The sequence below is a fragment of the Rana temporaria genome, chromosome 4, assembly GCF_905171775.1.
Source record: "Rana temporaria chromosome 4, aRanTem1.1, whole genome shotgun sequence".
NCBI classification, from domain to species: Eukaryota; Metazoa; Chordata; class Amphibia; order Anura; family Ranidae; genus Rana; species Rana temporaria.
In genome coordinates, this window is record NC_053492.1 from 385,037,507 (window position 1) to 385,055,458 (window position 17,952).

Here is a 17,952-nt window from a genome sequence, read left to right on the forward strand (position 1 = left end):
AAGAGAATGCTGAAAGTGTATCAGATAATTTTACTGAACAGACACTCCCATTCAGGAATCGGTATTCCAAAGAGCTTTTTCTTAAGAAAAGAAACAGGAAGGACTCAAAGATTGTTAAAATCCTTGCAATGTGCATAGATCACCCAGAGAGGAAGGGACGGCAACCCAGAGGGGACCCCCCAACCTCAACATAAGTGGAGTTACTCTTTAAGCCAAGAGTGATTTTTCTGTAAAGAGGAGGGTCCATAATTTTAGGACACTAGCAAAAAAACGAGGAATCAGAGTAGGGAAGGGATTATAGGAGAGGCTCCCAATGGCCATGTCCTCTAAAGCGAGTTAGTGTCCCAACCCCTGAAGATACAATGTGAAAAAATGCCTCTTTGCAAATAAATGACTAACAATAATAGAATTGGTCGTACCATCATCCAGGAGATTTAGTATATAGAGATCGGAGTATTGGTCCCCAAATCAAAACTCCAAAAAATGGGGGGGGTTTACGGGCAGTTGGACGATCACGGTACAGATAAACAAATAAAGTAAGGTATAAATGCACATATGTAAAAAGAATAGCCCAATTTTGGATCTTGGGCCCAGGGATCACCATCACCCAGTACACTAAGCTTGGTCTTGTTGCGGTGTATTACCCATACTCTGCAACTCGTTGTTTATCCCACAGCGCCCCTTCAATTATGTCATCTATCCATTATTGATATCACTCCCTGGGTCTGACCTCCTTACACTGCACTCCCACATTGCAGTTAGTCCATCCATGGCACGTCCCCCCATGTCCGCCGCTGGGGACCCCTCATTTGTGGTACCATCAGTGTCCCGGGTCTATTAGGGGCTTTAGACATTCTCCTGACGAAGCGGTTCACACTGCGAAACTAGTCGAGATGCCCTCCACGACCCATGTCCCATTTGGGACTTTTCCCCTACCCAGGGATTTGTCTATTGGTGATACGTATGGTCTGCCACCAAATGTTTTTAATTATATATAAATGTATTGTCTTATTAATTTTTTATTAATAAAATTAAGCTATTCTTTTTACATATGTGCATTTATACCTTACTTTATTTGTTTATCTGTACCGTGATAGTCCAACTGCCCGTAACCCCCCCCCCCCATTTTTTGGAGTTTTGATTCAGGGCCAATTCTCCGATCTCTATACCCTGAAGATACAAGCCTATAACCCAGGGTCCACAAATTCTCCTGTCCTGTATGGTGCGATAAGGTACATTTTTTTCCTTTTTAACAGGATATATTTTGCATTATTATGGACTCCCCTTATACATAGACTATTGCATATTATATGTAGGAACAAACATGAAGACCGAAAAAGCATAAAAACGAAAGTTATTGCTCTTTCACATTTTTTTGTTGAGAACCCTTTCAAAATAAATGTTAACAATGCATGTGCACTATAGTGTGAACAAGTTCTAATAAAAAACAAATTGAGGTTTCCCATCTTACAGTCCTCTCAAAATATATACCTGTAAATGCTGCAGATCATCTTCTTGAACGTTCTGCGACAAATTATATACCTGTAAGAAACACAATGCATTATAGCGCTCCATTGTCATCAGCAGAAAAAAAAAGTTATTTTAAAATTAATATATAATTGTACAGCAACAACCCAAATTGTAGCAGTATGCCCAATCGAAGAATTCTAAAGACCTTAAAACTTAGAGCTCCTAAATAAACCTAAATTATAAATATGGTCCACTTTTCCTATCACAATGACCAGAATTGTCAGAAAAACACATGACTCTTCAAATCACCCAACCAGGTTTTTTTTTTCTCATGACAATATTTTTTTTCTGTTTTAGTCTAGGTTAAGAAATTGGCACTTTTTTTGGACCCCAAAGGTCTTTTAGTATATTAAATACATGTGCAAGCCTGAAATGGGTTTATAAGTGACCTGTTATCACTGTTGTCTTAAAGTGGAACTAAAAGGCACAAATACTTACTTCTGGTCTGATGCCTGAAAGATCCCTCGTCAGCATCTTCTCCTGGCTTCTCCCTGGTGCTGGTCTTTGGCCACCTTGATTGGCAGGCACAGGATGGCGTCACTCCCTCACATGTGAAGGAGTCATTCATTTCGGCACACTGGCACTATGCTGAAAACGTAAACGGAGATGCGCAGCTCCGTTTATATTTTGGGGAAGATTGCGAACAAGCAGGTAAATGTATTTTATTGTAGAAGAAGAGATATTGCCATTGCTTTATATTGAAGCTTATAGTTCTTTTTTTTAATACAAGTTTTATTAAAAGGATGGTATTTATAGAAAGCTATTTTTCTAAATTATATGGTATCGTTTGAGGAGGCAAAGCCACAAATGCTTTAGATTTTTGGTGGAAAGGATCGTTTTCTGATTTGCCTGGACCTGGTATCCTTCACTAACCCATGATGGAAGAAAATGTACCATTAAGCCCTTAAGCCCCATTAAGCCCTTACCACTGGGGTAAGTGGTCCAGAAGAATGGATGACCACACCCAGGTGACCGGCCCTCTAAGCATCCAACCTCAGCTGAACCGAGTATGAGCGATAACTTTCATACTAACTGCATATCTATACCCCCCCCCCCCCCCCCTGCTAATCCTAGGTTATACATCATTTATCCGTTTTCTTTTTTTGTATCCAATTGACTGGATACGCCATTTGCTTGAGATATTGACTGCAGCCCTCATGTAATGATGATTGCATTTATAGGACCCAACTATGCAACGTTAACATAATGGTGTATGTCCAGCACTACCCCCCCCACCCCCTTTTCTTTATTCTGTACCCCCTATTGTTTTACCTGAAAAATAGTTAATAAAAAATCCATTCAACCTTAAAAACTTGAAGCATTTTCTCAATTGGACACTATGGCCCGGATTCACAAAGCACTTACGCCGACGTATCTCGAGATCGTCTATCTATGCGCCGTCGTATCTGTGCGCCGTGCCCACAATCTGAGATACGCCTAAAAATAGGCTTCCTACGACCGACGTAACTTAGCTTCGCTGTCGTATCGTGGGCGCATATTTACGCTGGGCGCATTTTCCGCTCCCATTGATTTTCTATGCACATATGCAAATTAGGGAGATACGCCGATTCACAAACCTAGTTGCGCCCGGCGCATAATATACGCGGTTTGCCTAAGTCGTACGTCCGGCGTAAAGTTATTCCCCATATAGGAGGCGCAACTCATGCAAAAGGTATAGACCAGGGAACACAAGCCGTTGTATCTTTTGTCGTTTACGTTGTACGTGAATATGACTAGGCATAGGTTACGTTCACGTCATAGGCAGTGATTCGACGTATCTTAGGGAGTAGTTCCGACGTGATTCTAAACATGCGCACTGGGACGCGCCCACGGGACGGCGCATGCGCCGTTCATTTTAAGTACTTCTATAGCGCTTGGCCCATCATTTGCGTGGGGTCACGCCTCATTAGCATGGCTCACGCCCACTTCCACCTACGCTGGCTTACGCCGAGGAAACCCAGCGTATCTTTAACAGCGAGTGGGAGCAAGTGATTTGCGAATCCAGTGCTTGCCTCTGTGAGCTGCGCCGGCGTAGCGTAAAAGAGATACGCTACGGCGGCATAAATATGCGCCGATGTATGTGAATCCGGGCCTATATGTATGGGACTCTCAAATGGAATGTTTATTATGTCCTTAGTTTTTTTTGCATGGAGTAATTGAAATTGTAATGTTTATTAGGTTTTTAGTTTGTGTGGGTGGAGTAACTGAAAATCATGACTGAGATGTTTGATATTCACATGAACTTTGACATCTTTTGAATGTGACACATATGGGTTGTTTAACATTTTTTTAGATTTTCACTTTTGGGTGAGTAATTCTGATTTTTTTTAACTTTGGGCGGAACCCGATTAAATTTGTTGGATATTCACATGGATCTACGTGAAGACATTTTTTATATGGATTGACATTCATATTGATGAATATAGATGTTGTATATTTATACACTTGTTAGTGGGTTGTATTAGCACTACACCATATTTATTATTTTACAAGCTTGAGCTACCGAAGCCTGACGACAAATAGCTGAGGAAACACCAACACTCCTATTTGGATGAGCCGTCACCGAAAGAGCAGAACTCCAAGTCATAGAACTAAGCTGATGCATACAATGAGAATTTAAAAAAACTGTGCCCCTTGTTTGGGCCCTCAGGAAGCTGAACCAAGGAGAGCTTGTGCATGAACTTTTTCACAAGTGTCAAAGCCTGACACCCAACAGTCACATTTGTGATAAATCCTTACAGCTAAACAGTAGAGCAGGATAAAGACACAATCATGCGAGTGGCAGCACAACGTAGGCCAGTTGGTTAATTCATTAATGGTTATTGCATGTAAAATTTGGGGTATATTTTAATATTGAATGCAATAATAAATGAGACAAATCGTCAAACAAATTTTTAATGCTGCAAAATTTACATTAACAGGTAGAGTAAATATCCCCCCCCCCCAAAAAAAAAATGTGAAATTGATGCATTTTCAAATAAAATTATATAATTTTTTTTTAGAAATACGGTTGATAATTTAGAATACCAACATATTGACATCTATAAAAATCCTTTCGTTTTGGTCATGTTTACACAGAATGTGGTGTCCCGATTTATGAGTGGGGGACCTTGTATGTGTGCTACATAGATATAATCTTAGGTCACAACTCTTGGGTCACACAAGGAGCTATTCCATGGCTCTGGTTAACACAAAATACAAAAGGTAAAGTAACTATAAAAAGCAGTGCTCAGTGCCCTGAAGATCACATTACAGGCTATGGCCCAGATTCACGTAGGAGATACGACATGCCAGCGTAGAATTTTCCGTCGATCACGTCGTTTGCGTAAGTCGTTCGCGAATAGGGCTGTGCGTAATTTACGTTCACGTCGAAAGCATTGGCTTTTTGCGGGTTAATTTGGAGCATGCGCACTGGCATGCGCCGTTCGGAAAAAGCGTAATTTACGTGGGGTCACAATACATTTACATAATACACGCCCACATGTTCCACATTTGAATTAGGCGGGCTTACGCCGGCCTATTTACGCTACGCCATCGCAACTTTGCTTTGTGAATACTTCACTTGCCTGTCAAAGTTGCGGAGGCGTAACGTAAATAGGATACGTTACGCCCGCTCACAAATACGCCCTCCTACGTGAATCTGGGCCTATATGTGCAATCTTAAGGCCTGTGGGGGTCCAGGTAGAGCTTTTAAAGTGATTACTAAATATATACCAGCCGTTTTCAACCAGGATGCCCAGGCACCCTGAAGTGCTTTCAAGTTTCTTCAAGGGTGCCTTGAAAAAAAAAAAATGCCCCAAAATTGTAAGCAAGTCTGCGGGTGGATCAAGCCTGTCTTTTAGTTACACAAAGCCATGGGTTTTCATTGTGCACCATTACAACCTTCCAGCCACCACCATCCTAACAACCAATGACATCAATGGTTGATAAGGAGGACATCAAGCACCTGAAAAACATCCCTGCTTGTCCCTCCCCTCTGTTAGTATTGGAGTCACATGAGTGAGGGAGAGAAACTAAGGGCGTTCACCTCCAACGTTGGGTGTCCGTCGTGTGTGGATGTTGCTGCATAATGTAAAACGATTAGCTTGTTTTTTTACATTTTAAAAGGGTGTCTTGACTGTAAAAAAAAGGTTGAGAAACACAGATATAGACTGATACAGATCAGGGCTGTGAAGAGACTAGCTAATGTAGCGTATTTAGAGTCTTGCTTGAAGTTGCCAATGACAAAAACTATCCACATACATTATTTATATGTGTGTATATAAATATGGGCAAAAAAAAAAAAAAGTATGAATGAAGAGAAAAAAAAAAAAATTATAAAAAAAAAAAAAAATAGGATTTTTGACTCTGCTGTAAAACCCATTTCCAGGAGTACAGTACAGGACACAAGTCGATTCAGAGATGAGTGGGTTATAAAACTGATACTTTCTGGTGATTGCCCAAAGCAATTCCAAGTTCTGTAGCAAGCAATTAAAGGTTAATTTTGTATTTTCTAAATAGGTTCCTTTAAGCTAGTGCATGGTTGGTTCACTTACCTTTTCCTTCGATTTTCCTTCTAAATATTTTTTTCTCTTTTGTATGAATATGTGACTTCCTGTTTCTCCTCAGTAAGCTTGCCACTATCATGCGAGAGGTGGCAAGTCAGCCAGAACAGCTTACTGAGGAGGAACAGGAAGTGAGAAATTCAGACAAAGAAAACAAAAAGAAAAAAAAAATTAGAAGGGAAATCGAAGGAAAAGGTAAGTGAACCAACAATGCACTAGCTTAAAGGAACCTATTTAGAAAATAAAAAACGAACCTTTACAACCCCTTTAAGGATCACAGAGGGGAGGGTTTCCTGTGTTCTGTAGGCCAAAACATCGATTTTTACAAAAATCCAACTTTGTTTATACAATACAGGACACAGGTAGATTCAGAGTCGGTTCACACTAGGGCGACACGACTTCCAGCGCGACTTTCAGAGGAGACTCCGACACGACTTGAGCATGAACCACAGGGCGATCTGGGGCGATTTACAACACGACTTGAAGTCGTCTCCAGGACAGGAGACTTTCCAGTGGCCAATCAAACAACAATCAGCTCTAGGGGAGGGAGGGAGAGGTTTGCCTGAGAAATGTATGTCATCTTCCTGGAAAGTCGCTTCAGTTAAGACAGTGATCAGGCTTGGAGGCGACTTCCATTAAAATCAATGGGTACAAATCGCCTACAAGTCGGATTGAAGTAGTACAGGAACCTCTTCTGAAGTCGGAGCGACTTGAGTAGTGTGTATTAACACCGCTCCCATTCACTTACATTGTTTTTCTCTACAGCGCGACTTGGGACGATTTGAGGCGACCTCAAGTCGGATCCCAAGTTGCCCCAGTGTGAACCGACTCTTAGAGACAACTGGGGCATTCCTAAAGCAATACAAACAGGAGGTTAAAATGGCAACACAACTTGAAGCCAAAACAGCATTATCCAAGACCTAAAATGTCCAACTGGGAATACTTAGTAAATGTGTGACCTGAATACCACATGACAGCTTTACAAATTTGCAATGCAGAAGCTTGATGCTCCAACAGATCTAGTAGAATGAGCCTTCACTGAAAATGAAGGTGCCCCGTCCTTCACCATGCAGGCCTAATCCACAACCTGACAGATCCACATAGCACTAGTGGAATAAGATGCAGAGAGCCCCGTTTGAGATCTCTCCAGAAGCACAAAAGAAAACTGGATTCTCAGTGGGGCCGTGACATAGGCTAACCGCTCTAACCACATCCAGATAATCTAAGGCAGCCGGCTCAGATACCCTCCTGGCAGAGGTAACAGCGTTCAGATCACCTTGCAAGCAAGGTCAAGGAAGAATATAATTTTCCAAAATGTAACCTGGGGAGATGACCGACCGAACCCAAAAGGTCTAGAATATCCATAGAATAGGTATAGAATATTCCCCTCTGTCTTTTGGTGCCTCACAATACTGGATCACCTGATGGCGCTATAGTTCCAGTCGCATGGACTTGTGTAACGTGTCTTTTCGGAGGACCTGAACCTCCGTTTTCTCTATACGGTACTCTTATTTAAAACCATTCGTTCTAATGCTTTGTTTATTCTCATCCTTATAGCTGTGAGGTTATTTGTGAACTTGTATATTTTTGTTGGTTGTTACCAGCGCTATTGAGGTTATGTATACTTCTGTAACCCCCCTCAAAAAAAAAATAATAAACAAGGAAATGGCGGCACCCTGACATTGTACAGAAGGCTTGGAACTGGGCTTAGCCAATGCGAGGCTTACATTAGAGTTGCTTTTCTGGTGTGAACTTGTAAGACGTGGATTGTGAGAAACACTATCTGGGTAGAGGTTAGGGACTTCCCCACTGAAATCTTAGCCTTGCATTTGCTAGACAACAGGGTGCCCCTACAGCAGGTGACCTTTTTAAAGAAAGGGTTGAGTTTCTTGCTGCAAAAGGAATTCTTGCCAGCCACTTTTGGTAAACTGGTTCTGCCAAGCAGTATTTAAGCCACAGGACTCTGGACAGATAGCAGGTCCACTCTATACATCTAACCCAAGAAGTCAGCTAGTCCATCTATACCCCTGGTGTCCAACACATGGCCCGCGGGCTACTGAGCACCATATACAGTAGATAAAGTGGCAGCGGGGTGCCAATCGCTGAAACGCTCTATGTTCAAGCACAGAAAAAAAATAATGTACTGTGAGGCAGTTATCTATGCCCACAGTACAAATAGAGTCCTGGTCTGAGGAGAGCTGCATGGGTGAATGCAAGACGTAATCAATAAAGCAGGTGAGGTAAAAGGTCACTGCCACTGACCAATTCCGACTTAATATTGTGTCCACTGACACCAATGCAAGAGCTTATTATTGAGTCCATAGACACCAATGCTGGGGCGTATTATTGTGTCCCCTGACAATAATGTTGGGGGTTATTATTGCACATGCTGATACTAATGCTGAGATGGGAGTTCTAGTGCTCCACCTTCGTCAATGTGCATTGCGATATGCTGCAAAAAGTGTTGGTGCTTTAATGTGTGAAAACGCTATGCTACTGCGCAGTCTTCTGGAAGTGTTGGGGCTGCACCTAAAACTTTAGGAGTTTTTCCACTGTTACAATCAGAGGTCTGTTGAGGCAGGCAAGGAGTCCTCTATGATAGGGGTCTCCAAACCTTTGCTTGCCTTTATCCGGCCTTTAGGGCATTTTCCTTCCACTCATACGAGACACTATTCCTCCCACTGAAACCAACAACGGGGCAATATTGTGGCTACTGTCATTAACAATGGGGCACCATTTCTCCCATTAGGGCAGGGGTGTCAAACTCAATTTCATCGTGGGCTGCATCAGCATTACGATTGTCCTCAAAAGGGCCGGTTGTATCTGTAAGATTAGATGTCCAGCGCATCCCCTCCCCTTTAGACGTCATTAGATGTCGAGAGCCACCCCACCATCAGAAGTTGAGTCCCCCACTCTCCCTTACATCACAGTGCATACCCTTTTCCTTATGCTGCTGCTGGGAAGAGGCTGGATGCATTGCTTGAAAGCAGAAAGTAGGGTCAGGACGAGGACCAGATGAGGGCTGGAGCTGCAGGAGAGGTGCGAGGGCCACATTAAATAATCTGGAGGGCCGGATTCAGCCCGCGGGCCTTGTGTTTGACACCTGTGCATTAGGGGCAACAATGAGGAACTATTCCTCCAACTGACACCAACAATGGGGCACTGTTAATCCCACTGACCACAAAGATGGGGAATCATTAATCCCACCGACACAAAAAAATGGGGCATTAGTAATCCCACTGACACCAAAAGATGGGGCACCATCCCCACTGACACCAAAAGATGGGGCACTCTTCCTCCTATTAAAGCCACTGATGGGGCACTATTCCTTAAACTGACACCAGCAATGGGGCACTATTCCTCAGGGAAATCATGCCCCATCGTTGGTATCAGTGGGAGAAACCATGCCCTAACGATGGGGCATGATTTCCCTGATACGAAAGATGCATTCTTTACTCCCACTGAGGCCAGGACAATTTCTACTTTCAATAGCCACAGTCCGGCCCCTATAAAGCCTGAAGGACAGTAAACTGGCCCTTTGCTTAGAAAGTTTGGAGATTCCCGCTCTATCAGATATTGTTTAAAGACTCGACTATGCAAACGCCCTGTATCTAGGTCTTCCAAAATACCAGGTTGCTCGTCTACAAATCATCCAGAACACAGCGGCACGATTGATAACAGGGAAAAAAACTGGGAATCAATCAATCACTCCCTCAGGTCCCTTCACTGGTTGCCCGTGAAGGACCGGATCACATTTAAGGCCCTCTGCCTGACGCACAAATGTGTTCAAGGAATCTCTCCCCAATATCTATGTGAGAAAATAAAATGCCACAACCCCAATCGTGTTCTCAGGTCAACTAACCAAAATCTACTTCAAATCCCAAAGGCCCGTTATAAGACAAAAGGAGATTTGCAGTCCAAGGACCCCGACTGTGGAACGCATTACCAACCGATATCTGAACTGAAATTAATCACCAGGCCTTCAGAAACAAACTCAAGACCCATCTATTCTGAAGGCCAAAATGAGAAGGAAATGGATACCAAGCGCCTTGAGGCGATTCAGTTTGCATATGTAGCGCTATACAAGTTTTTCATTCATTCAAAGTGCTTCGACAGAACATATACTTTTACAAAATGTTGTCCCTATACAGTATGGCCCTTTCACATACGGACCTTTTCAGGTCCGCCAGTCAGTTTTTTTAGGCGGACCTGATGCAGGTCTATGGAGCGACGGTTGTCAGCGGTGACACGTCCACCGACATCTGATCTGCTGAATCCAGATGGATGGAAACCCTATTTTCCATCCGTCTGGCGCATCGGATGAAAACGGACAGACGGTCCGTTTTCATCCAATCCCCCATAGAGCATAGCGGAGCTCTGAAAGGTCTGTCCTTGCACAGTGAGCAAAGACAGACCTGTCACCCACTGGCTCAGCGGGAATCAATGGAGCAATCCCTGTTGAGCAAGCAAAGTCTGTCAAAACGAACATGTGCATGTGAAAGGGGCCTTTGTCTTCCACAAGGGAGTGTACAGGAAAGGACAGTTTGCCTTTTTTAAAGGGAACCCATACTGGTAAAATATTAGGTCAGGAAATTTTCAGCGGCTCTAGTGCCAAGCATGATCTTACTTCCTCAATCAACACCAAAATAGTATAAAAGTTTTAGTTTAAAAAACAAAAAAAAAAACAGAAGGGGGCCCCTCCTGAGAGGAAACCTCAGATTCAAAAGAAGCAGCCTCAAACTCCTCCTTTTCCACTCCTATTATGTTCTAGGTATATGACCCCTGCCAGAGCTGTATCAGAAACAGATCCTGGCAGAGCCAGGGGCGAGGTCACATACGACTGACCACCTGTGGACTATATGAGGTTTGATATCCGACCAATGAAAGGCAAACATAGATGCCGCAAAATTCTTCTGACTAAATTTAGGAGGAATATTGGATGCCATATGGGGCAATGCAAGTCTTGTCCCCTGTGAGCTGTGCACTGGCACCTGTAGAAGTGCTGCAACATCCAGGATATTCAAACACGAAGCAGCCAAATAAAAAGATGGCCGCCACACTATCCAATGCATTTGCAGTCTACTCTAGCAGCTCAGGACTCCAAAAAGGGTGGTAGAATCAACCAGGGTGTCTGCAGCAGTGTCCATGTAGTGTCCATGTAGTGGGGATACTACATGGATATTTATACGGTTTTACTTCTAGATTTTCCAATACCAACGAGTCCCTCCAGTGGTTCATGTTGTGCAGGACTTGTCTTTACTCCACGATTCGCCAAGTACCATGGCATCAATATGTATATGTATTTTGTAGCATGTTTTGCGATTTTGTGGATGCGTTTTTTTGTCATTCAGTATGCTGTACATGATCTCACAAGGCATAATAAAATGCTCTTGGCCAAGACTGCTTTTTGGTATACATCTCTCATTCGAAGTCCCTAACAAACTCCCCCCTTTCTTGTTGGAACCCATATAAGCAATACTGTGTTTTTTATATCCCACATGCTTACTCTACATAGTGATTGGCCTAATTTAAAGTCTCCCTGACCAAACTCTCTCTTTATGTAGTGGGGTAAGCCCTAAGCTGCTATGTCAAGCCAGGTTGTGTGGTCACAGAATAGGTGAGGGGGTGGTGACAAGGAAAAAAAAAAAAACACAGTCCGGACACCTACAATTTGCAGGTGTGGTTTACCTCTTCCCTGGACCTGTAAAGCACCCTGTGAAATACCCAGCACATTGCACTACATACTTAGGTGGGTGTCCAATGTAGGATCTGGTGCCCAAAGCGACTTTCCAGGCCATTCTCGCATTTTTTCTGGAGGAGTCCAGGTACAGTCCTAAGCATGGGGTATCAATCCATAGGCTGCGCAAGATGCCATGGCCAAAACGCAACAAAGAAGTTGATTGATGAAGTCGGTAAGTGCGACCAACAATCACAGTACATTCATTAGAGAGGACACATCCAACACCTAAAGACACCAGCAAACAACTGAGGATTGCTAGGAACAGGAGGGGTTATATCAGGGTTCTCAGTTTTTTCTGCCAGTGTTCACATAACTGAAGGTACCTGCCCATAAGAAAGTCATCTTTGAATCTGCCCGTGTCCTGTACTGTATAACCAAGTAATATTTTTCCACAGCAGAGCTGAGAAAAGAAAATCTAAGCTTCTAGGACACTAGCAAAAAACATGACATTTGGAAGCAGGGTTATACAGGAGCTGGCATAATACACATATATATATATATTTTTTTAGTCCAATACTTAATACAATCCTGTGTCCCTCAATGTACGATAAAGAAATGCAGGTTTTATTTACAGAGACAGCTGCATTAAGAAAAGATCAATGGTTCCAAATCCAAAAGCTTTTCTCAGGGCTAAAAGATGCTAGGTAATAAAGTAACACTGCACAAACATTTTTAAATTCATGGATTAAGTTTTTAAGTGCACAATAAAATGGTTGTAGTCACACAGGCACTGGATACAAAAAGCATTCACCATCTGTGTTGCAGCTGATCGGCTGCTAGCAGTGGGGAGCCTGCCAGGGGAAGCCACTAAAGTATCATGGACCATATATCAGCATTTAACGTTTAAGTTGCTGTGATTTGAAGCTTGAGCAACAAAGAAGTATGAACTAAGCCATCCAGCTCAATTCTCCTTTTCAGAAGCGTTCTGAAACTGCCTATATGTCCCTTTTAGTGCCTGTGCGAATGAAGCCAAAAAGAGGCACATATGTCAAAGAAATAAAAAAGACACAGATTTTACTCGACATACATGGAAAAAGTCAATTGAAGCCATTTTTTTCCTCTTTTCTTTTTAAGTTCTGGATAAAGTAGAGAGCAGTGGTGGCTGATGGATTTTTTTTTGGGGGGGGGGGGGGGGGGTCGACCACCCCCCCACTGTTAGTCGGGTCACCCGCACTACCCATCCCCCCGGGTGGCGTTGGTCGGTTATCTAGTCCCGTACTTACCCAAATCTCAGTTGCCGACAGGCGATGGCTTGCATTGGGTCTTCTCCTCTGCATCACGGTGGGTTCTGCCATGCGTCTCCTACCTCGGCGTACAATCCGATTGCCTGCCCTTTCAGCCAATTGTGTGACGGTCTCAGGACTTGTTTCCTGATTGGCCGGGAGGAGGATCAGTGTTTTAATATATAATAACAAATATTCGTTTGCTATTGTAACTGGTTTTACTTACTGCATCCATCTAGCAAGGTTACTTTGCGGTATAAGCAAGGAAGCGTAGACCGCTGCAGTGTATAAATATGCTTTTACTATTCATAAAAGATGTACATACAAAAACTATTACAATATTAGGAATACAAATAAAGTCAGAGCAAAAACAAAAAACAAAAAAAAAAATCAAGGGTGGAATGTGTTGCGTTTGTTAATATGACTTTTTTTTTATATTAAATCAGACATAACATTACATGGAACAGCCTGTTTATTAATTGGCCATAGAAAACTGAAATCAGATTACTGTTCAGTTTGAGGATGCTTCTCAAAACAAATGCTGTTGGACACAATGGGGACTTAGATACCATTGTTCTATTCAGCTGACAGTTTGAGCAGACCATTGTCTCTATTGCTACAGTAAACAGGTAATATATAACATATGGCATGTATGATGGAAGGGTGCCATCTTGAGGTAGAATTTGAAAATGCATCTCTAATTGAAAGCGACAGAAATGTCGGTTAGTTGATTGTTAAAGTGGAAGTCCACCCTAACACTTAAATAATTCTCACCCAGCAATCATTAATGTGAGCAAAGTTCAGCTACTTCCTTCTAAGACTAAAATCAGCCAGTGGGTGTGGTTCCTGAAAGCTAGTGACATCACTTTCTGGGAGAGACATTGTTCCTGTGTAGCCAGTGTGTGTGTGTGTGTGTGTGTGTGTGTGTGTGTGTGTGTGTGTGTGTGTGTGTGTGTGTGTGTGTGTGTGTGTGTGGGGGGGGGGGGGGGGGGGGGGTGTTTGGTGCAGGGCACATATACAGTATAGTTCAGGCACAAGAGAAGGGAGCTGGACACTGGACCTGAAATACTTTGATGCGACTGATCCAGAAAGTGTAAAGTTGTCTCAAAGCTGCACTCAAAGTTGCATCAAGGTCACACTCCAAATTCCCACTCTAGCCTTAGGCTATGTTTCCACTAGTGCGACTCCAAAGCTATGCGATTCAGAGTGCGACTGAGTGCAGCTTTGATCCAACTGTACACTTTGGAGCAAAGTCGCAATAAAAGTTGCATCAAAGTAACGCAGGTACCTTTTCAAAGTCACTGATTTTCAAAGGCGCATAGATGGAAACGTTTGCCTTTGAAATAAATGGCTGTGGCTTGTTAATGCGACTTTGTGTCCAAAGTCGCAATACAAGTGGCACTTGTAGAAACGGAGCCTTAAAACTCATTACTCGCATGTAGCTACCTCAGCTGGGCATGTGTCACACCATGCACTCAGTGCCATCACAGTGTCATGCAGAAACAACCACGTGGTTCTACTCTATAGAAAATCTGCAGCATGTTGCACTGTAAACTCTTAGGCCTCGTACACACGACAGAGTTTCTCGGCAGAATTCACCGAGAAACTCGGTCAAAACCCGGATTCTGCCGAGAAACTCTGTCGTCTGTACAGTTTTGGCTCGATGGAGCCGCCGAGGAACTCGACGAGAAAATAGAGAACATGTTCTCTATTTTCTCGTTGTCCTCGTTCTTCTATGGGAGAAGCCGGCCCGCCGAGCTCCTCGGCGGCTTCATCCCAAAACTCGACGAGAAACTCGACGAGGAACTCGACGTGCCAAGCACGTCGAGTTCCTCTGTCGTGTGTACGGGGCCTTACAGTTTCTAACATACAGAACATTCTTCAAAATCCTGCCCTCTAAAAAAAGAAGCCTGCCTGTCTAAAAAGCATAGGAGGGATGGGGGCAGGGCTTGGCAAGACAGGGGCGGTTAAAATGAACAGTAGGCCTGCCTGTGTAAAAGAGAAAGACAACATTTTCAGGAAGAGAGAGGCCCCCCCATGCAGAATTCAGAAATAAGGAAGTAAGGTTGTCCCTGAAGAACAGGAAGAAGCCGATTACCAAGCTTAGAAAGTATAATCAAAGCCAGGCAATCAGCTATACAGAAAATAATGTCAAAAATATTTTGCATATAATTAATAAAAAAATTTAAATTTAAATTTTTGACTGGACTGGAAAGGTAAGACGAGTTTGTAACCATTGTCACCAAAAGCCCAAATAAAGGCAGCAGCAGAGACTGATGGTAGAGAGGGTTTCATAATGCATTAACACCAAAAGACTCATCTGTAACCAGCCAAGAAGAAGCCTGAGTCCAAGTTGTCAATGGAGATCAGGAACCCACAGTAACTGGAGTGAAGTAACTTTTACGCATACTTTTACTGTGTTTAGACTAGCCTGGGGTGCCTTGGCAAAATGCCTAAAAATATCCCCAAAATTGTATACTAGTCAGTGGGTGAAACAAACCTGCCTTTTAGATACACAAGGCCACAGGTTTTAATTATGCATCATTACAACCTTCCAGCCACCAGCATCCTAACAACCAATGACGTGATAAGGAACCTTTGCTGTTGGAATACATGGAAAACACTGTGCATGCATTGTTAGTGTATTTTTAGTGCATCTGGCCCCAATTCCGACAAGAAAACCGTGGATTCTTTTCCGACCAAACTTGAGTCAAGAACGCGTGACGTACAACACTAAGGCGACCCGAGAAAAATGAAATTCAATGATTCCGAGCAAGCGTTTTTTTGCACGTCGGAATTGCATACAGACAATCGGAATTTCCGACAAGAACCTTTTCCGTCAAAAAATCTGAGAACCAGCTCTCAAATTTTTGTTGTCCGAAATTCCGTCAGAAAAAATCAGATGGAGCCTACACGGTCGGAATTTCCGACCAAAAGCCCACATCGAACTTTTCCTGTGGGAAATTCTGACCGTGTGTACGTGGCATAAGAACACTTTTTTACTTTTTAGAATGGGGTGCCCCGAGACGGTCTATAATTTTAATGGATGCCTTGAGATTGTCCTTAACTTTAAAGGGTGCCTTGACTTTAAAAAAGGTTGAAAAACAAGGTAGTTAAACTTTCTATAGAGATCTGTCAGACTTGTACTGTATTCCTAATATTGTAAAACAGCATTTTTGTCTAGTAAAAGCACATTTACACTGCAGAGGTCTGAGCTTCGTTGGTTATACCACAAAGTAACCTTGCTAAATACAGTATCTCACAAAAGTGAGTACACCCCTCACATTTTTGTAAATATTTTATTATATCTTTTCATGTGACAATTACACTTTTCTAAAATGTAAAGTAGCGAGTGTACAGCTTGTATAACACTGTAGATTTGCTGTCCACTCAAAATAACACAAAGCCATTAATGTCTAAATTGCTGGCAACAAAAGTGAGTACACCCCTAAGTGAAAAATTAGGCCCAATTTCCCATTTTCCCTCTCTAGTTTCATGTGACTCGTTAGTGTTAAAAGGCCTCGGGTGTGAACGGGGAGCAGGTTTGTTAAATTTGGTTTTATCGCCTTCACTTTCTTATACTGGTCAGTAAGGATGAGCTCTGGTGTGTTCGCATAGAACACGTGCAGAGCCCACCAGGAAGTGTGCATGGCGCTGCGCTAATAACAGCCAGGGAGACATTTCACGATCCCTGCAGCCGAGCATTGGGACAATGTCTCCCTGGCTGTGATTAGCACAGCGCTGTGCACACTTCCTGGCGGGCTCTGCACGTGTGCTATGCGAACGCGCCAGAGCTCATCCTTACTGGTCAGTGAAAGCTCAACATGGCACCTCATGGCCAAGCCCCTGAAACTGAGCTGCAGCATGGTGGCCAAGACCATACAATGGTTTAACAGGACAGGTTTCACTCAGAACAGGCCTCACCATGGTCGACCAAAGAATTTGAGTGCACATGCTCAGCATCATGTCTAGAGGTTGTTTTTGGGAAATAGATGTACGAATTCTGCCAGCATTGGGGTGGGGGTCAGCCTGTTAGTGCTCAGACCATACGCTGCACCAACGCTGTATCCTGGCCTAGGCCAACAAGGCCCAGGCCTAGGGCAGCACGGAAAGAGTCCCCGCCGGCTTGCGCTACACTGTTAGTGTAGCGCCAGTCTTATGGGGTGGACTGGGCAGAGAGTCAAATTAGTCTAGTGCCCCCATAAAGCAGCTACACTGCTTCCAGTATGCAGGCGGCCAGAATTCCACCACTGTGGGGGGGGGGGCGGTGCTTCTAGTTTTGACTGTCCTATCATGCTGGACCACAAACCTTCCTCACTGTGCTATTTATTTTCTGCTGCACCAGTGGCATGGTTATATCTTCTTAGTCCTCTCCATAAAATTATCAGAAATGTGTCCAACGTAGAACTATAGGCAACACATTTTCTTATTTCATTTTGTAATGAGGATTAGAATCCCTGTCAGTTTATTTTTTACCATCCATGTCCCATTGCAGAGATTTTCCTTCACTTACTGCCCCATAGGCAAACAGGAAGTGAGAGGAAATCTATGCAAATTAAGGGACTCTATTGCCCCCCCCTCAGGCCCTCAGAACTAATGTCCCCACTCAAAATGTTCAGGGCGGGTCTTAAACAGCAAGGGTGTGGCCTTGACAGGAAGTGGGTGGGTCATATTTAAATTAGGGGTGCACAAGTTTAGTCAGGCCTAGGGCAGCACAAAACCTAAATACACTACTGTGCTGCACAAGGCATCAAATTGTTCTGCATGGCTGTTGTCCCAGAAGGAAGCCTCTTCTAAAGATGCACAAGAAAGCCTGCAAACAGTTTGCTGAAGACACGCACTGGAACCATGTCCTTTGGTCTGAAGAGACCAAGATCAACTTATTTGGTTCAGATGGTGTCAAGCGTGTGTGGCG

General features: G+C 43.3%; 1 protein-coding gene across 5 annotated transcripts in view; it reads right to left on the reverse strand.

The window, feature by feature from the left end:
• Positions 1-17,952, reverse strand: part of ATL2 (atlastin GTPase 2) — a 127,410-nt gene that overhangs the window by 39,682 nt on the left and 69,776 nt on the right. For all 5 annotated transcript variants that reach the window (XM_040351074.1, XM_040351076.1, XM_040351075.1 and 2 more), the window contains one exon: positions 1,492-1,542. In XM_040351074.1, coding sequence (XP_040207008.1) covers positions 1,492-1,542 — 51 coding nt within the window. The remainder of the gene's footprint in view (positions 1-1,491; positions 1,543-17,952) is intronic.